The sequence below is a fragment of the Poecilia latipinna genome, unplaced genomic scaffold (assembly GCF_001443285.1).
Source record: "Poecilia latipinna isolate Pla-1442-1.1 unplaced genomic scaffold, P_latipinna-1.0 Scaffold3021, whole genome shotgun sequence".
Classification (NCBI taxonomy): domain Eukaryota; kingdom Metazoa; phylum Chordata; class Actinopteri; order Cyprinodontiformes; family Poeciliidae; genus Poecilia; species Poecilia latipinna.
The window spans coordinates 27,669-50,596 of record NW_015115637.1 but is presented as its reverse complement, the minus strand read 5'-3'; the positions used below and the strand labels follow the sequence as shown (position 1 = coordinate 50,596).

Sequence of the window (22,928 nt, the reverse complement as noted above, 5' to 3'; positions counted from 1 at the left end):
TTATTTGATGGGGTGTGCATTAGACTTACATGACACTGTCATAAACATGACATAACACCTGTCATGAAGTGTCATTTGGTAAATAATGACACTTTTCATGCAAAGTTGCTCTAAAAGTTGCATTAAAAGTCCATTAAAAGTGCCAACTTTGCATGATTTTGTAAATTATGATAATTTAATGCAAAGTTGGCATTTTTAAAGACTTTTAATGCAACTTTTAGAGCAACTTTGCATTAAAAGTGTCATTATTTACCAAATGACACTTCATGACAACTGTCGTAAACATTCATAAAGACTTCTTTATGTTCATGACAGGTGTTATGTCATGTTTATGACGGTGTCATGTCAGTCTTATGCACTTCAAATAAAGTGTTAACGACACTTCTAAGTGCACATGCTGTAATTATGTTTTACTGCGCATCTTCGTCTTACCATTCAGCGAGTTCAGCCCTCTCCTCGGCTCTCTCCAGATCCCCCTCCAAGATCACCAGCTTACGAGCCACCTGACACAAACGGGGTACGTTTTATTACAGTTTGGAGTGGGAGGACAGATTTCATTATGCTGCTTACATTTGGGACAGACTACCAAACTTTTTCCACATTAAAGAATAATAATTCTGGGAAAGGTTGTAAGATTTCTGCTTAAACCACCATAACATATACCAACAGGATGTCAAATTGCTTTCTTGGTCAACTTCAGTCATATTCTTCTAGCTGATTCTCACACTTCCTCCTCATGATCATCAGTGAATGTGGTGCTAGTTATTTTTATTTTTAACAGACTGACAGATCCAAGTTGCATTTCACCTGCAGTGTGAAAACCTCACTACTTTATTTGGTCACCAGACAATCACAATCAGATCTGCCGAGTTTAGGCGCAATTTGGAGGTGTGCGCAATTCTCCCCCGACTCTGCACCCTAATCCAGCCTTATTACTTCCTAGATGCAGCAGGAAGCATCTTTACCTCCTCGTATTTACGGTCAGCTTCCTCTGCGATGTGTTTGGCCTCCTTCAGCTGCATCTCCTGGATCTCCATCTTCTCCTCGTCCTTCATCGCTCTGTTCTCGATCACCTTCATCCCTCTGACATGAAGAGAAGACAACAGATCCGTTTTTCAAAACGACTCCTACGTTGATTATTTGCAACATGAAAGCCAGGTGTATAAAGGAAACAAATCTCACCTCTCGCTCTCATCTGCGGCCTTCTCTGCCTCTTCCAGCTTCTGCAGCGCTGTGGCCAACCTCTCCTGGGCCCGGTCCAATTCCTCCTCCACCAGCTGGATCCTACGGTTAAGAGCTGCGACATCACCTTCCGCCTGCAGGACAAGATGGGGAGGAAGAAGAGAACTTTAGTCAGACATTTCTATAAGAAAACGTCCAACCAGTGTCCTGTCACACCAGAAGAAAATGACAGGAAGAGGGCAGAGCGGAAAATTTAAACAAAAGCATGAAGATGATTAGAGTGACTCCGTATCTTTGAAGTCTTGTTTCCTGTCTTTTGTTTGTTTTATTTTGCTCTGAGAATGTTTACTGTGACATTTTCCTCAAGAAATAAATGTTGGTTTCAACACATACTTCATGTCAAAACTCCCAGGCTCAAATTAAAGCATTTGAATGCAAAATTTTTTCTAAGAATTTATGTGAAATATTTCTGAAGTGGCAAAGCTTTCAATATGGAACCTGCAAAAAGTTGTAAAGAAGGGGAAGAATGAATGGACAGACCGTCATATGAATGGATGGATGGATCCCTTAGAATTTGAGAGAAGGAAGAGTCTGGAAACATAAATATCTTTCAATAATTTGTTTTCTTTTTCCATATTTATGGAAAATCTAAATGTATGACCAAACATGAGCATTAGGGAGGATTAATAAGCATCTCAAAGGAGAGCAGCAGTCACCACTGACCAAGTTCCTCATGACTATAACAAGTTTCCACCAAACCACTTCTGTTTTTTAATAAAACAGAAAAATGGCCAAAGAGTTTGCCTATTTTATGCTTTATTTGACATAAAAAAAAGAGACAAAGATGGAGCGCTGCATGGCTCAGTATTAGAGCAGGAACATCCTAAATTAAGGGTAAAGTCCTCAACACAGTTGTCCCTGGTTCAATTCCCTGCCTCATATGCTTCATGTCTTCCCCTCGTCTCTCTGCTCTTCCTCCTGTCTGTGATGCTACGGTTGAATAAAGGCCACTACTGCCATAAAAAAACCTGAAAAAATAATAATAAAATGTCGAGGTCAATCGGCAGCAACTGTACACACGTGCTTAACTTGGCTCTTTCTCACAAAACATCCGTTAAAAGATATTCAAATATATCCACAAGAGCATGACCATGGCGCCATGAGGACAGGAAAATATTCAGCTTTATCATTTAGGCATTTTAATAATTCAACACCAACTGTCTGAATCCAAACAAAGGCAATGCTCAGCTGTAGGTGGACTACAAAAACACCATATGTTAGTGAGCTGCTCTTGTTATGCCAATCAATGAGTTGATAAATAACAGCTGGAACAGCATTGCTGTCTATTGAGCCAAGTGTGACCTGCAACGTAAATCTTCTGTGGCATCTGAATGAAATGCCTAGTAAAACTCAATTTCCGGTGTTGGTGGATGCAGAAGTCGGCCAAGCAGGGAGGGCAAATTAGTTTTTCCCCTCATCTGCTCTCCGTAAACAGAGGAGAAAAGTGGAGGCAAAGGTTCAACTAAACAAGAATCTTCCCTGCCGGAAACAACTATTATCTCCTAGTGATCTGCTTTCAGACTGGACTCTAGAGTCCGCCACGGAGGGCGGACCTTTGAATGGTCACAACCAGTCATTAAACATCACAATTACGTCAAGACAAAGCAGCTGAAGGTGCAGCACAGCAGTTAGTAGGTCAGTGACTCATTAGCCAATCATGAGTCCAGGAGTCAGTTCAACAGTCACAGGCGTTTTGTCACTCAGTTTGCAGGTTGGTGAGTCGTTCTGCAAGGCAATTGCTGAAACTGAAGAGACTCAATGAGGAGGAAAGGAGGAACCGCAAAAAGTGGCTAAGATCTCAGTGAAGAAGAAGAAGAAGAAGAAGAAGCAGCATTCTGTGTTTTTGTGTTCAAAGCTATGCTTTCTTTCATATTCATGTCAGGAAATGAAAGTGTCGCTTTTAGCCTTCTTTTCTACTTATTCTGACTCAAACCAAATAGTCCCCACTAATATTTAAACCATCTCCTCTCTGCATATCGTGCCAAGGGAGGGCCGCTGATACCAGACAGGAAATGCCTGTCAGAGCGTCGTTAGCACACGGGAGGGGAAAGGCACCCCGCTGCAGAATGAATGAACGAGAAATAAACCTCTCAGAGCATCTTGAATTCTCATCAGCGTCCATCGCCACGCCATCCGGAAGGTGAGAAACGTTGCACAGGATTAAACTGCAGCCTGAAACAACAGATCCCGTCATTTCCCGGCGTCCCGAATGAGGCAAGAAGGACGACATGGACAGAAACAAAAAGAACGTCACTCATGAGCTTCAGGTCAGCCATGCTGCCAGCCACAGACACTGAAAGGCTCTGAAAATTGCCAGCCTGTTGCGTTCCTGTCTGTCACCAAGAGTAAGAAAAGAACCACACAAACCAGTTCACACTACAGTGAAAACCTGCCCTTACACATAGTGAAAAAGGTGTAACCTGGTGGCTTATCCGTCATCAGGCTTTCACAAACATGAAAGTGGGGGGTGGGGGGATCCCCTCATGCACACCGACAGCTTTGTGTTAAAATCAAAAGTTTATGTGTGTACTGGGCATATTCTCATGCCTCCAACTCTGTGATGCATGACAATATAGGGGGAAGCCTGAAAGCTCTCAGGGTGCAGCTGTACCTTAAGAAGCTGCTTTCCTGAGTCTTTGCAAAGTGATTTACCAGTAACAAGAGCTAACTGGAACGACCAACCTCACTGCCGTCACTGCTTCAATATGAGGATCTTGGAAAAGGTGGCAGGAAGTTGGCAGCTCACCATTCTTTCATTTCCTCCCTTTGATTGTTCTCTCCTTCAGCGATGCAGAGATCTGGCCACGCCTCTTCCCTTAGCACCCACTTTGCATTCTCCCACAGCAATGGAGTCATTCTGCCTTATAAGGTAAACAAACTCTGGAGAATGCTTGTGGTTGAGTAGGATTGTGACAATAAGCAAAAAATGTCCACACACACACACACACACGCACACAGAGAAAGGTACTCAAAGGACATTAAGGCTGAATCACCATTTCCTAGGGTTATTCCAACACCCTTCCACCCTTTCTTTTAAGAAATACTACTTTAAAAAGAAACAAAGAGGCATACATTAACTACTACATTTTAATAATTGTTTAATTGTGCAAGTTGTATCAATGTTACATTGATACAAGATATAACAGAGCACATTACATTAAATATCACAGTGGGTCTTTGTGCTCTGAAAAATATGCCAAGTGAAAATAGTTACTTTAGCTCTGTTGCTATTCCACAAAACACTGGGACACTTTAACCACTTAGAAAAATATGGCGCAGGTCTACAATTTATGGCTTTAGAGTCTTTCAGCCAGTGAGAAGCAGCACATGGGGGAGCTGCGTTACTCTGTGCTTCACAAAGCCAGAGAAAATGGCAGTACCTCACGTTGCAAGTTAACGTTATGATGGAAAAGTGTTAGCAAAGTGAAACAATAATGTGAAGAAAATTTATAAACCTCGGCACAGGAAAATACCTCAACCTATAGTCCAATCAAAGGTCAGAACCACTCCTTATTCAGGCTCAGAGATAGTTCAAAGTTCACAATGAATCCTGAAATATTTCTTCGCGTTACCCACCTGAATGATCTGCACATTTGATCAACTATTAATTGGGTACAAATATCAAATTACATGTCGAAGGCACTATACGCCCTCCATACTATCATCTTTACACAACAACTTATTTGATATTTTGAGTAAAAGATGAATATAGTTTGATCTCTTCCATCATCTGATTAAATCCTACAGATTTAATTGTTCCTACAACTGCAACCAGGTTATTAAAGTGCAGGAACGCTTCTCAAAAGAAACTCAGAAAACCAGAAAATATAATCTAGAAATTATCCTTCATTACCTGTTCAATAAATGCACCAAACGTAACATTTTCCACCATTCTTAGTCTACAAATGTATGAACCAAGAGCAGTTGTCATTTTAATTTATCAAACTACTCCGATCAAACAAACTGCAACAGAGTTTTTATTCCGAGTTATTTATTATATCCGTTATAAACCTGTAGCCCCATCAGAATAGATCAAAGGAAGCACAAGCTAAACAGGAAACATCGACTCTGACCTGGAGAAGCCTGATCAGTGCATCTCTAATAAAAGGATTAGCAGAAAGTGTAAAGGTGCATCTGTTCATCTTCATGTCACTGGTTCAGATACAGTTCAAAAACAAGCCTGGAAGACATATTACACTGTAGCAGACTGTGTATTACTAAGCTAGTTCTGTAACACTTGATTAAATCTGGATTCTTTGATTTATCTTCTCACTAAGAAACATGCATATAATGCAACTGCTGCAGCTCTAGTGATAATCACATAGAAGAAGCAGGTACACAAGAAAAACAAACATCTCCACTAACAGCAAAAACTATGATTTTAAAGCGATCTTTCTCCAACGTACTTTTTAAGCAGCTGAAAATGTTGCCATAACATGAATGAGTAGCAATGCAAACAACACTGGCTTTTTTCCTGCCATATTCACTACATGGTATCAGGTTAAATGTGAAGTTGCTGTATCATAGCTGAATGTTATGACCATATTTACCACAATTGGCCCACATTTTTCTATCAGTAGTATTTACCCACGAGTTTCTGTGAGCTGTAGCGTCTACCCATGTGCATGGAGTTCAATTAGAAATTAAATAGGTAAATCTACTACTGTCAGGCGGATTGAGTCCATTTCACTTGAAATATGATCTCTAACCAAATATTGCATTCAAGGAGACGACTTGCACTCGCCAATACAATAGTGAGGGAGTGTTTTTTGCGTCATTGTGTTGTTGCTGAGCTTGGTGCGTGACGGCTGAGTAATGGCTTTAGGTAATAGCATACGCAGACAATTTAATCAATAATACCAGCAGGTATTGTCCCGGTCTCGCTCTTTAGATGCATTTTCTTTTGCAAGATAAGCAGTGCTGAAACCTCACCGCATGGAGACGCAGCACAGTTCAGCTCAGAGCGACTTTCTTAATACCTGGGTGCATGTCATGCGCTTCAGTCTGGTTCAAGGACGAATGAAAGAGGAATCCAATTAGCGGGCGATTTCAGGGCAGTGGGTTAATGAGCTGCACGGTGCTGCTGGGGTTCTGGGAAAGTTATTCCTGACACAGATGGTGGCTGTGCTCAGTGCGAATATGCGATGGTAGGAGAGACAATCTCCGCCTGTAAAGACCTGGCATGCAAACGCAGCTGCACTGAGTACAAGCTGCTCTGTTAGGAGGCATGATATGTAAAAGAATGTCATTAAACATCCAAGACAAGCTCAACAAAGAGCACTCTCTCTGAGCTGAATGTAATCTGCCACCACTGCTCAGTACCTTATCGGACTTTCAAGAGGTTCTTCCTTTGGTTTTTAATGCCGAGCAGAGTTCTCTGAATTAATAGAAAGCTCTTAGGAGTTACATAAACAGCTGAACTCTCTGCAGTTCTTTCAAGGTAAAAGAAAGAAGCAAGCGTCCTGCAGGACTCCCCGGTCCTCATCGTTTCCTGTGCTGCTTGACTGCCAGGTGCCAAACCATTACTCACATTTTCTAAATACTATTTACTGACACCGTGACAAATTTAGCCTTGCTTGCCCTAAATGCATAAATATATTCTGCTCTTCACTCGAGGGAGAACCCACAGCCTTGGCCTGCATAATCAGCGAAGCCACGAACATGGGGGTGTTCCTCCATATGCCACGGACCGCCAGAAAGTATCAACATGTGGCGTTTATATTTGGAAAGTTGAGCTATTCCCAGGGAGTAGGTCCAAAGAAAACATCGGAATCAGGAAATAGCCTTTTCCAGAGAATCTGCAAGAGTGTTAGAAGGCCAGCTGAAAAACTGCAGCAATGCAGCACTTAATTGCAAAGTAACTTTGCGTTTAGTTAAATGCGCCACGAGAGTTTTACCTTAACAAAAGGGCTTTTAAATGCAAAAAACGATCCAGACAAGCTTTTATCTTTGAGAAGGTTACAACGAAGGTAACCTGGTTTAGTGGGAAAGCAGCAAGAATGACACTCCACTGCAGAAACTAGATCTGAGGAATGCATGCAAACAGATCACAAGGTAAAAAAGCAGGAGGTGTGTTCGTTAGCCTTTCAGAGCAAAAGTTATCAAATCAAAATTAGCCACGTTTTGTTGCAAAACTGGAATTAAAGATAACCTGATGGAAAGTTATGATATGATAGCTATCGACTCGATACTGCAGTTCACCAGAGAGTGAAAGTATCTGGAAGCACTTCAGGTATCTTGGCATTCTGTATGTTTTACTTTAAGGAATATTTAATTTTTCTATAAAAAAAATAATCAATGCAACCGTTTTAAGGAAAAAACTGATCAATCAATCAATCAAATTTTATTTGTATAGCACATTTCAGCAGCAAGGCATTTCAAAGTGCTTTACATAATTAAAATAAAAACAGCATGTTGACATTGAATAAACAGTGAGAAAGAGAAAAGACATTTTGAAAAAAAAGAAAGATTAAAAGAAAGATAAAAACATTAAAACCCGCGCCCCTTTTAGGACTTCAGCTAAACGTCGTTTGACAAGGACTCTAACCTCTCGGAAATTCACTTACGTTTCTGTCGTTATCGTAAAATTCACTTACGTTTCTGTCGTTATCATGTTAGTTGAAACGCCGACAACTGGGACTCTAAACCCCGTAGGACTTTAGTTAAACATCGTTTAACTGGGACGTTTTCCGGGGGGCTTTATATCATTAAAACGTAGACAGTGAGAAAGAGAAATAAAAAGAAATTAATAAATAGATAAAAAGTAAAGATAAAAACTACTTGCATTTGCCATTTTATCTATGTTGAAACACATTAGTTGTTTTTTTTTTGTTGTTGTTGTTTTTATTACTTTTAGCCAGTAATTAAGTCCCAATTTGAAAGGTTTAAAGAGTCACTTGCAGCTCCCGAGCTGCAGGTTGCAGCTAACAACTATAGATCATCTTTGTCACATAAATACTGCACACACTGATATTGGCATGACAATATATGTGCGATATATAGTGCCTCCCTCGTTCTGTGCATGATTCCTGGTGACTGAGCATCAGGCAGTTACCCACTTCAAAGTATATTCAGGTATTGCAAAATTATAAAAACGTAATTTTGTTCCTATAATTTGTTTAAAATGTTGCCAGAGTGACGAGAATTTACAGGACTCTAGTGCACCTGCTCCAAGAAAACTGTACACTTTTCCCACGCTTGCAGCAAAAACAAAATTGTTTGAAAATAATTATGATGAGCAAAACAAACCGGCACAGCGTGGAAACTAAGGGAGCTCTTATTAAGATATCATGTGTTGAGGCTTGTTGTTCAAAAGCTGATTGCAGAGTCTAGCTGAACAGATAGCCTGACTAACCTATACTTAAAGTCTCACTCAATAAATATTAGAATAAAAAAAATTATAATATTCTGTGGAACAAGCACTTGAGAACCTCTGCTAAGTCAGAAAGAGCAGTGAATGTTACATATACTCAAACTATCATAATCCAGACATCGCATATTTTTTTTCCCCAGCAGCAGGAATAAATTGTTGCTGTTCTGTTTTAGATAAGTGAAACCGGGTCACGTAATTTTTTTGTTTCAAAACTGTGTTGCTAGGAAACAGCAGTGTTTTTACTCATGGTTATCATACCTGAGATTCACATTCTGTCTACGTTCAAAGAGGGTGGCGACATCTTATTGATCAGCGCTTTGATACATAATCATGTCAGACGAAAAGGACTTGTGTTACACGCAGAAATTATTCAGGATCTTTTCCCAGCTTCAAATAAAAGGGCTGCATGCACAACATTCTGTACACATTGAATTAAATCTCATACAGACGTAAAAAAAAAAAAAAAAAAGCTGACAGACATATTCTATCAATTAGTACAATTCACAGCTTCCCTGTTCTGCTAAATCATAACACCTGAAAGAGACAGGAGTGAATACAAAAGTCTTGAAGCTTCGCAAAAGTCGTACACAACTATCTGAGATCCAACCCCACCTCAAGTACTAATCTTCCTGTTGATCTGGGTTGGAGCTCAGGGACAGGAAGCGTTAGGAGTAGAAGTACAGGAAGTGCTGGACCAGAGTCGCCAGACGACATCCTGGGAGGGGCAGTCAGGGTGGGGGAATACATCAGTGAGGGTTGGAGTCTCACTTCCTCTTTTTTTTTTTTTAAATGAGATTTTAGAAATAGATCCGAGAAGATAAAAACAAACCGTCACCATGGAGAACTGTGTTCCTGCTTCCCAACAAAACCGCACAGAAGAAGCAGAAGAACTTTTTAACTTCAAAAGAGGAATTGCCTGTTTAAAACCTCTCTCCCTCTGATTATTGAACTACTTAAAAGCATCACAACAAAGTTTCATGCTGCTAAAAGCAGCTAATCTGGTCCAACCGGGCGTCCCAAGCAGCTCTCACAGAGCGCAAAGGATTATCTATAGCCTGCCCTGGAGTAACCACAGAGAACACTGAACAGCTCATTGAGAATGATGGCGGGGAATAAACAAGTCTAATGGACGAATCAGGAACAGATCACTTCTCTTAAAGTAGCTTTAAAGTTTCACCCGAGCATCAAATCCACATGAGATGCAACATCAAGCCATTACTTCACTTTTTTCTCTATTTTTTGGGTGACAGATGTGGTAAAGGGTGGCCTGATAGGCCATTGTACTCAGCGAGGTTCCTGTTTTTGATCTCCCCGTGCTGGGATGAAAGGGTGTTTTTGTGTAAAAAGAAATGACTCCAGGTTGTCCTAATTACTCGCATATGGGACCACACCGACCTCGCCACATAAGCGTGCACCGGAATAGCTGACTGTGAACACAAACGGAGGGAAATGTGCGACGTCTGAAGCTGCAAAAAGCAGCAAACAAAGTCGGAGGACGCCCTGTGGAAATCATCAACAGCAAGATGGAGCTGATGCATCTGTGAACTTTGATTTGGTACCTTCTGAAAGAGAATAACTCCTCTGTTAAAGTTTCTAACTTGTTTTTATTGCCGTCGATACTTAAAAACACCAAACGCAGGATTTTCTATTAAGCAATGACAAAACTCAAATCAATTTAGCAACATTCTGAGATGTATAAAGTCAGACGGGATATAATTATTTTTGATGTCAATATTTACGTCTGCATCACAAGCCAGGAAAACGCCCAATTGTCAAGTGAAAAAAAAAAAGAAATGGTCCCCTGTTACCTAATAGGCAGCCTAACAAAAGGAGGTAAATCCTCCGACGGGTCTGCTCCTTTCATCAGTTCAGGAGCCATATCTTTAGAGCCACACCTTCCCCTCCTCCCACTCTTCCTCGAATCTTCCCTCCGGTCCCGCAAACCAGAAGGTATGGCACTATAAAACCATGCCCTACTATGCTGCTAAGCAGTTTTTCCCCTTGCACTACTTTTACTTTTGCTGCTTTAAGTCATAAAAGTCAGATGTGGCCCGAGTCAAAGAGGCAGAGCGGGTGTGAATATTTCTGACTTGTCCAAACAGGCACATTTTGTGGAGCTTCAGCCATGACGTTTGCCAGTTTCAGACCAAGTTATGTAACTACAGAGTGTTGAAATGTAAACACAAGCAAGCTGAAGTTCTTGCTATTATTTCTTTTGCCTTGACAGTTCACAGCTGGGTCACATGAAGGTGGGTTTGATGCTAAGGTTGGACTTTTGATCAGCTAAAGGATTTTATCAATAACCAGTTTGTTAGTTCATGTTTTCAGGCATGAATGAAGGAAGAAAAGTGTATATAATTTAAAAATGCTGAAAATATACATGTTTAACCCAGATCTAGGTGATCTCCCTATTATTTGACAATTTAGTTTAAGTTCTTTTGATTTGACTCACTAATCCTACCAAGACAGGAACTAGTTACAGTTACCAATGTATTCAGCACTTATGAAAAGTTACAGTATCTGAATTGCTAAAATTTTTCACCACACATTTCAGACATTTTGTTTAAGCAGAATAACCCACCCCTCTACTGGTTCCTGCACATTGCTGGTCAGCTGGTAGAAAAAGGGCTACCTCACTTCTACCATGATTACAAGAAAGACTAATGTAGTCATTTGACAAATAAAACAGACAGAAGTCATTTAAATATGGAAACTAAAAGATCATCACTTTTTTAAATATAGCCAATGTTGCTGATCAGTGCTAGTCAGCTGAAATCCAGCTTCAAAACTTGTTCTTTGTTGACAAGTCTCACTAATCTGGTCACCAGTCACTCTTATTAACCATGATGCGTTTAGAAACTACAGCGTGGAAGCAACAAACATGACTGGTAAGTAGCAGAATGCAGGCTAGCCAATTGTGCAACTAACTAACCAGCTAATACCAGCTTTTGTTACACTGTAGGGCTGATGGGCAAAAAAGAAATCATACTGACTTGGAAAATACAGTTAAATGTAGCATGTTTTCTTTATACGTTTGCTTAAATCTGCCTGAAAATTGAAAACGACAATAAATGAACACCAGAGACATTATGACTGTAATTACAAAGTACTTAACATAAAAAAAACCCAGCTATTAGATCATTCTGTAAATTTCAAACTGTGGGACTTTTACTCAAGAATCTCACACAGGCCCACACCTTGTTTGGCATAAAAACCCTTTAAATTATGCTAATACAGCTACTGGTCACATCAACATTCAAAAGTCAGCATGATTAGAGAAGGCCAGCGAAAACAATTGTCTTAACAAGCTGTTTTCTTGCTACGCATGATGGAAAACGCTCAGATTATTATGTATCACAGGAAGATCTTTTCCAGCAATGTGTTTTGTATTTTCTTATCTGCTGCAGTGAGAAAGTGTCCAAACAGCTGATGTGCTACTGCCACACCAATGAAGCTTAAAAAAAAGATATATATATATATATATATATATATATATATATATATATATATATATATATATATATATATATATATAAAGTCAAAGTCAAAACTCATGAAACTCAATGAAAATGTTACCAATATCATAACAGCGTCCACATATAGATTAAACTTTTGCATGTGGATGTCTACGTGGTTCATTCACTTCAGTTCTGCTAGTCAGACAACACTGCGCATGCGCAAGGAATCCAAACTTCTTTTTTTTTTTTTTTTTTCATTACAGACCAACGCCTTGCATTGTGGAACAATCACGCCCGCGAGTGAATCAATGACATGATCTAATGAGACGCTTTACACCCGAGGAGGTACATGCGAAGCCTGCCAAAACCAGTTCACCAGCCTGACACTGCAGCAACAAACCAAAAGTATACGCACAGCGGTGGGGTTAAAAGTGAGAGAAAAGAAGTAGAGCAGGAGGAGGAGATAGTCTCACTTTTTCTCGGAGCTCCCGTTCACCGTCCAGTTCTCTCTGTAGGACCTGAGCCCGGTCCTCTGCGTCGTCGGCCTGCTGCTGCAAGCTCTGAATCTTCCTCTTCACAGCTTCCAAAGAGTTCAAACCTGCCATTGTTCCCTGTTTTTGTTACTTAAGACTAAACGTAGAGGAAAACGAGAAATGGGTTGTGCAAAAAAAAAAGAAAGAAAGAAAAAAAGGCGTGTACTACAGCTTCCAAGTTACTTAGTCAACCCAGTTGAATAATTTAGAATATTAGTAAAATAATAATAACTTTGGTCGCTTGTTTACAGACAGGCAAGAAAAAAAAAAAAAAACACTAGATGTCCGTCCCTGACTGGTAAAAAGAAAAAAAATGAGTCGTTCAAGTCCGGTAGGGGAAAAGAAAGTTAAATAAGTGAAAGGTGTGAGTGTCCAGGTGATCTCCAAAGATGGCTCCTGGTGTGTGGGAATGAAAGGCTCATGTGCAGACCAGATAGTCGTCCTCAAGAATGTGCTCAGCAGGTTTTTGGTCCCGGGTTTGAGGAGGATCACAGACGGTGTGCGGAGAGGAGAGCAGAGAGCGCTGGAGTGAGCAGGAGGGAGAGAGATGATTGGTGAGGTCAGAGAGGGGCGGGACGTTTTTATGAGTGTGTGTGTTTAAGAAGGTCTGATGTGAGGGCTATGAGCCCAGAAGTAAAAAAAAAAAAAAAAAAAAACAGGACAAATAAATTAATTTGCCAGTAGGAGGTTCTTGGTTTTGTCACACTCAAAGCTCCACAATCTGATTTTCTCTTCAGTGGATGTGGAAACAACCATCAACATTAGAGTAAAGCTAAATATCCAGGTGCATCACAGTAAATCACAATGTCATCTGAAAGGCAATTCATCTCTATATTTCAGTTTAAAAAAAGAGTAAATTTTGGTTATTATATTGATTCATTACACACAGAGTTGTTAATTTCAAGTGTTTTCTGTTAATTTTGATGATTATGTACGCTTCCATAATCAGCTCCTCTGAAAAAATTAATTTCATTTAAGACCAGTGAAAAAATCCTGCTCAAAGGCATGGCCCTGTACTGTATAGGATATGCACATACAGTAACAGCACCCTTGATGGTGGCTCTTTTTGCATTAATTACTGCATTTACCTATGCAGGTAATTACCTCTTAGCCCAGGATAATGACTTCTGACATTGCTCCTGGTTCAGGAGGAGTCATTTAATATGAGGATATGTGACATTTGCAGCCCATTTCTGGGATACGCAAGGAGGCTCATGAAAACACTGCCTCTACCTTGTGAATACCTCCAAACTCTTGAATGGGCTACGGTTATCATAGTTGCTTTTCCACCTTCCCTCTTCTTCAGTCAGAGGCTTCTTCAACGTCCTTGCAATACAGACCGCTACAGAAGATCTTTCTTGCCCACAGCCATCACCATCTGCAGAAACTCCTTAATTAAATGAGCTACAGCTACATTTAATTTCCTTTTGGGGTCAATAAAGTATTTATAAATTGAATTTAATTGAATTACCATCCATGTAGAAGGTGTTAATGATTGTCATCTACATTCCTCACTACTGTGTAGCCCATAGCATGGACACATACACATCCCCAATGTGAAAGAAAAAAAATCCACAATGCTCATCGTTGGACTTGTTGAGTTTAGGATGATGGACAACCACATCTCAGTCCATATACAGCTGTGCCATACTGTTTATCCACTCTCACATAGAGGATTCAGCAATGCAATACAAAGTTGTTTAAAGTTTGGGTTGTTGCTTCATTTCCTTTCCTGACCTGGTGTGCTCACTGATATTTTCTGGCAAATCTTTGATGCCTTCATATATATATTTATAATAAATAGTCTGTCTGGATGCTCTAACTGAACTCGGAAGACGTTGGATATTTGAGATGCTTGCTTGAAACAGTTTAGCTCATATTAGTAAAGTAACATTAATCTGTAACTGTATTTACAACTTCAAATATTCAGTGTAAATGGTTGTGCTTTTGAGGAACCATGCAGAGTGTTTGTCATGAAGGAGAGAGCAAACATCCATGAGTCCCCCACCTGCCAGCACAAAACGATGGGCCTTGAGTGGGTGTAAATCTGATTTATCCCCCTCCTCCCCCCTTCATGTGTCCCTCATAGACCTGCCTCTGTGTTTACCCTCATCGTCTCTCATTCACATGACCGGCCTGGGAACAAACAGTGCTGCATGAACTGGACAGGGAGGCAGCAGAGCCCGGCTCAGAGTCAAACATGTTTGCAGAAAGAAGAAAATCCCCTCAAATCAGACTCGTGTGTCGATCGAGACTCCGCTCTCTTATTTGCCCCTTGCACCGGAAAAGCTGGAAGCCCTGATATTTATTAGACACAGGAGTGTGGGACTTTCTGTTTGCCTTAGCTGCATTCTTCACATACCTCTACCCCTCTCCACCCCCCGCCTTCTCTCCTTCTCTCTCTGCTTTCTCCGCTCAGACTGTAACTGTTGCTGCTGTGAGTTATAAGTCTACACACAATGACTGAATGGTGCCATCTTTATCTCCACAGGCTGCACAAAGGTTGGGATCTTGAAGTACGGACTCCATCTGGTAGCCTGAGCTAACAATAAACAGCGATGACCTACATATTGGCACCTCTGCTCTGGTTCCCTTTTAGAAAACACAACGTTTTTTTCTTCTTTTTTTTTTTCTTTTTTTGCTAAAGGCTGCTTTAGAGTCCAGGTTTTCTGGACAGTTCTCTGAATTCACATGTGTAATGACTTGACTGCTGCCCCTAATGAGTGACATGCCGAGGAGAATTTGTGCAAGTGGAGCAGAATGTCTTTACTTCTTGTTATTTTCTTGTCACTGGCTTCACTGGGAATGTCATACATCCAAAGGGAACATATATCTTTCTACTTAAGAGTTTTAACTCCAGACAGTTCAGGTTAGAAGCTTGAATCCAACAGATTTTGGTAACACTTTATTTGAAGGGGGGTGAATAAGACTGTCATGACACTGTCATAAACATGACATAACACAAGTCATGAACATGAATAAGTCTTCATGAATATTTATGACTGTTGTCATAAAGCATCATTCGGTAAATTATGACACTTTTAATACAAAGTTGACATTATTCAAAATGTCTTTGTTATGACATCTTGACATTAACCAAGAAATCATTACTGTTTAAACTTTACCTTTAATAACATAAAGTTACCTAATTTTTAAAGTGCAATCAGTAATACTTTTAGAACAAATTTATATCAGTAATGATTTCTTGGTTAATGTCAAGTTGTCATAACAAAGACATTTTGAATAATGTCAACTTTGTATTAAAAGTGTCATGTCATGTTTATGACAGTGTCATGACAGTCTTATTCAACCCCCTTCAAATAAAGTGTTACCCAGATTTTTATTATTTATTTCTTCTTTCAGGGAGGTGAAATTGTTACATAGCATGCAAAAGCAATGTTTGAATTTATTGCTGATTCTTTATAATCCAGACATAAAGATTATTTATCAAATCTGCACATGCCTCCGACTTTTATTTGGATAAATGTCCTTTGGGAAGTCTCATGTTTTTAGCCGTTGAAAAGCTTGTGGAGCAGTTCTGGCAAAAATGTTTGACCGCTCTTCAAGACAGAATTGGTAGAGTTAATTTACTTAAATTTCATTAGTTTCGTATGGGCCTGGCTTTTAAGGGCAGGTAATGTCAGAGCTTTTAGGAAGGAAAGAAAAGAATCAAAACGTTTCCATTCTAAAGTCAGATCCACTTCATGTTCCTGTTGGAAAACCCAGGCGTGTGCAACTTTCAGCCATTTGACCCAAGCCGACCAGAAATGGAGCCTCTGCACTGAAACCACTAAAGCTGAAATATAATTTACTGTTATGAACATGGACAAGCCCAATGTCTTCTGGAGAAAAACGGAGTACCATGACATCAGATATGTCCAGAGGGCTGAATCTCTCAAGCCAAAGAAGACTAGAAATGAAGATGGTACCATTATGCTGTGGTTCTTGCGCCGCAAGTGACGCATTTTCATGAAAAAACAAATGTGAACAGAATCTTAAATCAACACAAGGTTGAATTGAGACATTTGGAAAGCCTCCAAGTCAAATAAAATAAAACTTTGTGGATTCTGCTTAAAGACATGAACCAATTTCAAATGAACTCCACAAATTCTACCAAAAGTTGTCAAATATTCAGCCAGATTATCCCAGAAGCCTGATCATGGCTGCACAGGTATGGATGAGCTGCAACATCCGAAGATATTTAGAATCACATTAGGGGTGTGTGTTAAAACTTGGACCTGTAGACAATACACCACAAAATAAAATTCATGTAAATAACACAGTTTTTTCTCCTGTCGTATATTTTTCCGTCTTAGAAAAAGCATCACAAAATTGATGCGATATTTATGCTCATGTGGAGTGTTCGCACCCGATCCGTGTTTATGTTCAGTCTGCGGCTTTGTAAACGGTCCTTCAGGAGTCCAGTTTATCATTTTTCTCTGTGAGGCTTCTCGGAGTCGTCCTCAGATTGTGTTCAGTTGCTGCGTTGAGGACAATCCTGCATGGCCCCAGACTCCAGCTGTGTCTCCGTACGGCAAAGCCCTCCCTTGTCTTTGTGTGCACACAGAACAAAGCTGCATTTCCCTGGGATTTCCTTCACATGAGGCTCTAACAATGGCACATCTTGGAGGACGTTAGAGGAGTTTTGTCCTTGACTAAACTCTATCTGCTCAGCTTGCTTTGTTTCTTTTTTATTTAATTTTTTTATTTAACCCTTGTATGTAGAAATGGGGTCCAACCAACCCCACACACGTAAAACTTGTATCATTTGCCATAGTCCTTTACGTTTGCCTCAGTCCTCGCACGCAACAGGGTTAAATCATTGGATTCTAATTTGTTTTTGTTAATACGCCATTTCACCAACAAACTGTCTCGTCTTTGGTGTGGATGTTAAAGATTCATTGGGACTATCATTGCCCTTGACTTAGCCTCTTTTCTTTGCTTTCCACACACACACACACACACACACACACACACACACACACACACACACACACACACACACACATAATTACGGACTCAGGCAACAAAACACACTCTTGTGTACAAGCATGCTCTCTCCCCAGTGCCAGAGGAACCAACACTGACAGAAATACAGTCTTGTGGTTTGTGGTGATGCTAACAATCTAAAATATGGCCTTTCCACCCAGATTGTACTGATTAAGTACAGAGCTGCATAGCTTAAGGCTTTTCCTTCTACACCAAGTTATGTCTTATAAAAAAGGATTTTTTTAAAATGCTAAAAGTTTTTGGACATACCCAGTCTGTTTAGGTCAGTAATGTTTTACTCTGAGAACTGCAAATACAAATTAATTTTAAAAAATTGAAGGAAAGAAATTGCAACATGAGGTTCGAAGACATAGCTAAAGAAAACAACTGTATTGTTCAGACAACAGCTCATCTACAAGCACAGTGTAGAGTCACAGACGTAACACCAACAACAGGAATCAGGAGTTGAGTTTAGTCAGAGACTTCTACACCAATCAGTGAGTAAAATAATCAAGCCCTTGGGAGCACAACATCTCTTAATTTCAATATATATTCTGTCATTTTAAAAATAACTAATTTTATTTCTGAATGGAGCATTTTTTTTTGCTGGTTGTTTGGTGGAGTTAAATTTGATCCCAATATATTATGTGTGCAGTTTTATAGCTTAAATGTGATGTACAAACTGATGTACAGTTGCTCTGCTTAAAGTTTTTTCAGGTATTATTTTTGAAATTTCCCATCTAAATGTTTTCTGTAGCATCATATTCTCTGTTTCGTCTATGAAGGAAAGCATTGGATACATGAAAGAAGTCTCAATATTCTGGAAATAAAAATAAAAAAAACACCTTATGAGTGTCTCATTGAATGCCAAAAGTAAAATATATATATATATTTACTGGATAATAATGACGATTTGTGTTATATTTAGCTTTTTTTTTTTGAAAGATTTGAGTGCCTGTGTGTGCTTGACTAAACGGATTGCAGGTTAGCCACTCGTTTATGTTTTCAGAGTGCTGCACGGGAATGTTACAGTTTCCAGAGAGTGCCAAGCCATGGATCAAAGTAAACCTACAGCTGATGACGGACCAGCTGTGGAGTAATGGGCCTCTAGTTTCAACTGTCGCCATGGTAATACGTGTGTAAGTGTGTGGTCTGTTTGTTAACAGAACAAGTGGTTGATGATAGGAGGCAAAAGCCTCATGTCTGTTTTCAAACTTTGGCTGGAGACTTGGTTTAGCTTGTGATGCCAGGTGTGTGTGTGAGTGTGTGAGTATGTGTGTGAGAGGGGTGGCGGGGGGGTAAGAGTGTTTGGCTGTTTTACTCACATCTGCAGCTTTCTTCTCAGACAGTTCCAGTTTTTCCTGAGCATCTTTGAGGCCCTCAGAGAATTTGTCCAATTCATCCTCCGTCTGCTTCAGCTTCTTCTGGAGGTCCAGCAGCTCATCCTCCAGCTGCAACAGGACCAGAGGTTACTTCTGTTACCCTCTTCAGTGACACTTTATTTGACTGGGTGTGCGTAAGACTGACATGACACTGTCATATACATGACATAACATCTGTCATGAACATAAAGAAGTCTTTATGAATGTCTCTGACTGTTGTTATTGTGTTCTGTATTTTCTGTGTAGTTATTTTTGAGGTTTTCTGTGTTTAGCCCTGTCCCTGTCCTGTCTTCCCTGTCCTGTTGATTGCTTCCCAGGTGTGTCTCATTCTCTGATTACCCTCCCTATGTATTTAAGTCCACCTGTTGCCTTTGTCTCTTGTCTGGTCCTCGTCTACAGTCAGTCTTGTCGTTGTCAGTAATTGTCTTAGTCGTCACAGTTGAACTGTATAGTCCTGTGACGGCGTTAGCTCTTGTATGTCAGTCTTATTAGTTTCAGTTGCTACCGGTATCAAGCTGTTGCTTAGTTCTCTGCCGTGCCGCCTGAACTGGACTGTTTGTGCTACTGTCAATTAAACCAATCATCATCATCACCTCTCAATCTGGGGTCCTGCCTGCGTTCACTCTCACCACCTCCACCTCAACACATGACAGTTATGAAGTGTCAATTGGAAAATAATGACACTTTTAATGCAAAGTTTCTCTAAAAGTAGCATTGAAAGTCCATTAAAAGTGCTAACTTTGCAATAAAGCGTCATTATCTATAAAATTATGTAAAGTTGGCACTTCTAATGGACTTTCAATGCAACTTTGCATTAAAAGTGTCATTATTTTCCGAATGTCCTTTCCTGACATAGACATTCATAAAGATGCCTTTGTGTTCATGACAGATGTCATGTCAGTCTTACGCACACCCAGTCAAATAAAGTGTTATCCAGCAGTCTCACCTGTTTCCATCTTCAGTTTCCATGCTACCTTGAAATAGTTGTATATGCTTACTGGAGCTCCTGGTGAACATTTTTAAAACACCTGAAGATAAACAAGTCTTGCAGCAGCATGACCTTACACTGAATAGTATAGATAAGTACGACCTTGTACTTAAGCACATTTATTCACAGGGGAATTAATAATAATAATAATAATAATAATAATAATAATAATAATAATAATAATAATAATAATAATAATAAGCTGCATGTTTGTTTGCCTCCCCAAGACTCTGTTAAATATTAACATCATAAATATATATTTTTTAATTCAGCATATTTTTTAAGTTGCTCTTACTATATAGGAGTTTCCAACTAGTAATAAAGGACTTCCTGCTTCCTTTAAATATTACATATTTTTATAACACTTTTTAGCCATTAAGCTGAATGAAGATCTATATTTGTCTTGCCACCACGCAGTCAGCAAGAAAGCCTTACTTGCCAACCTCCTACCATCACAAACATATAAAGTCTGTGTTAGTGTGAAGCAATGTATTAATATGTAGAAAAACAACTGATGCCTAGTGTTAAGTATGGTAGGGGATCTGTGATTCTGCGGGCCTATTTCTTTTCCAGAGTCCATGTAAATCTCGTTAGAGTGCAATGCATCATAAACTGTTTAACTACCAGGAGTTTTTAAACAAATGTCTATTAGAAAACCTGGAATAGGTCAGGATTGGGTCTTTCAACAAGGTGATGATCTAAAACATGTAGCCATATTAACATAGAAATGGCTCCCCAAGCATTTATTTTGACAAAAAAAAAAAAAAAAAAACTTTTAGGGCCACAACACATCAGAAAATATAATGACATCAGTTAAGATTAATCTACTTTTTCTGACTTTTTCCTTTCTTTATAATTTCAAAAGTCCCACCATTCTGTCTTAGGTTTAGTGTTGCAGCCACTGTTAATCTTTCAAGATAAAGTGCAGCTCTAATTATTTATTTTCACCTTCTTTTTTTGTCCACCGCATAAATATACTTAAAGTGATGACTGAATTTTTCTATTTTTATTTTCATATGTTTGATTGAGTGTTACTTCATGTTGCTGCAGTAAAAGATACATTTATTTATCACTTCCTAAAATGTTTTACCTGTCGTGTTAATGCATCAAACACCTCTCCCAACTTAGCTTTAAAATAGAATAAAATTATACCTCATAAGTTTAAGCGAAATGTCTCACATCTCATCGCCGATTGTAACCGAGTTAAGTCGTCCGGGACGTCGGTGAAGCCAAAGTTTTGAACATTACTGATAGCAAAGCGGTGGCTGATTTGAGAGTCTAATTGTGTTTATGATGTAAAGCAACATTTAAATGGCCGCGGTAGCTATCAGTCTCTCGTGACAAGAGCATCAGTGTGCAGCTGATACCTCCGTTTCTCTGTTGGCATAGAGACAGAGAGTCAGGTGTTCATCCTAATCGGTGTCACCCTGACAGCCTGTGAAGTACGTCTGATAATCCAGCTGTATTCCACTCGGACGTTCTCTCCTGATGCCAAAAATACAGCCTTTATCGGCGAGAGCAGACATCTGGAGCTACTGTGTCTTTCTGAGAATGTGTGTACCTTTGCAAACACTTTGTGATATCTATTCAATTAAAAACACACACTGGAGCTGGGAGAGGTGGGATGTTTGACTCGGCTCCTGGGTGATCTCTACTGATAACACTTCTTCTCTCAGCGGCTCGAATCAGAGGTATAAGACAAACATTTTTCAAAATGTAGCTGGAAATGATTGTTTGTTTCTTGTTGCTGACCTAGAAAGTGATTTGTGATCATACAAAGACACACCATTCAGTGTTTATGTGCAAGATTTGTTGATGCAAAGTTCAGTTTTTGATTTTGGTAATCTCTCCCTTCTCTATTCATTTATTTATTCACATTTAATCATGAGGTTGTTCAATGAAGAAAATGACCTGAACTATTCAAAAGCATTGCCTCGGAAGAACAGAAGGAAATCACTTTGTAAAAAAAAAAAATAGTAATGATGGCTATAAATATATCTAATGGCATCAAGATAAGAGCGATAAGGAAATACTTCACAGTCTATAAAAGTTTTTAGACTGATTCAGTGGGGGAATGATTGGTATTGAAGCTAATCTGAGCTCAGGATTTCAATAAAAAATATTATTTCAGACTGCAGCTCTAAAACTGCAGATACTTTACTTTTGAAACAAAATTTCTCATTAATTAAAAAAATCAAAAGACTAGGCCACATACTGTTATTAGCCTACTCCCAATGCTGCATTTTCCCCACCTGTTTGCATTTGTCCTCGGCTGCCTTCTTATCCGTTTCCGCCTGCTCTGCCCGGTCGATGGCGTTCTCCTTGTCCAGTTTCAGCATCTGCATCTTCTTCTTGATGGCCTCCATGGTGTCGACTGAGTTCCTTTTTTCTGAGATGTGGGGGAAAGCACCTTTAAAAAATGTTTTTAATGCCTCCTGTTGCCTTTTTGATGAGGGGAATATGTTAGTCTTCCAGCGGAGCGCTGCTGAGGAACAATAAAAAGGAAAGAGACAGAAAGGGAGAGGACAGAAGGAAGGAGACAGAGAGAGATGTGGAAAGAGATGGAGAGCCCAGCCCTATATGGGTAGTTATTTGGGCTGCAGCAGAACCTGCCTCCTGTCTCCAATCACCCTCTCCTCCTCCTCCTCCTTCATCTCCTCCCATGGTTCAGTACTCCCTCCCTCTATCCAACCTTCCTCTCCATCCTTTCTCCCCTCTTTTCATTCCTCTCCTCATCCCTCCAATCACCACTCTGCTTTCACTCCATCCTCACTCCCTGACTATCAGCCTCTCAGCAACTCTCTCCCTCCTATCAAGCTGAACGCTCTCTGTGAGGAACAGCCAGGCTGCTCCACTCCACTTCACTCCACTTACCCTTTACCCTGCCTGATCTCCTTATTTGGACTGCTGGGTTTTCACACACCAACAGGTCTGGCTTCCACATATAACCTCCTGCAAGTTTTC

At 39.8% G+C, this 22,928-nt stretch overlaps 1 protein-coding gene across 4 annotated transcripts in view; it reads right to left on the bottom strand.

Annotated features, from left to right (window-relative positions):
- The window catches only part of LOC106939899 (tropomyosin alpha-1 chain), a 28,613-nt gene extending 6,070 nt beyond the window's left edge, over positions 1–22,543 (bottom strand). For 2 of the 4 annotated variants that reach the window (XM_015022474.1, XM_015022475.1), the window contains exons 1-4: positions 12,546–12,758; positions 1,183–1,316; positions 966–1,083; positions 433–503 (exon numbers count right to left, since the gene is read on the bottom strand). In XM_015022474.1, coding sequence (XP_014877960.1) covers positions 433–503; positions 966–1,083; positions 1,183–1,316; positions 12,546–12,677 — 455 coding nt within the window. In that variant the 5' untranslated portion in view covers positions 12,678–12,758. Of the gene's footprint in view, positions 1–432; positions 504–965; positions 1,084–1,182; positions 1,317–12,545; positions 12,759–18,919; positions 19,046–22,216 lie in introns of those variants that run through there. The other 2 variants (XM_015022472.1, XM_015022471.1) reach the window with 2 other exon arrangements.
- Positions 22,544–22,928: the final 385 nt, after the last annotated feature.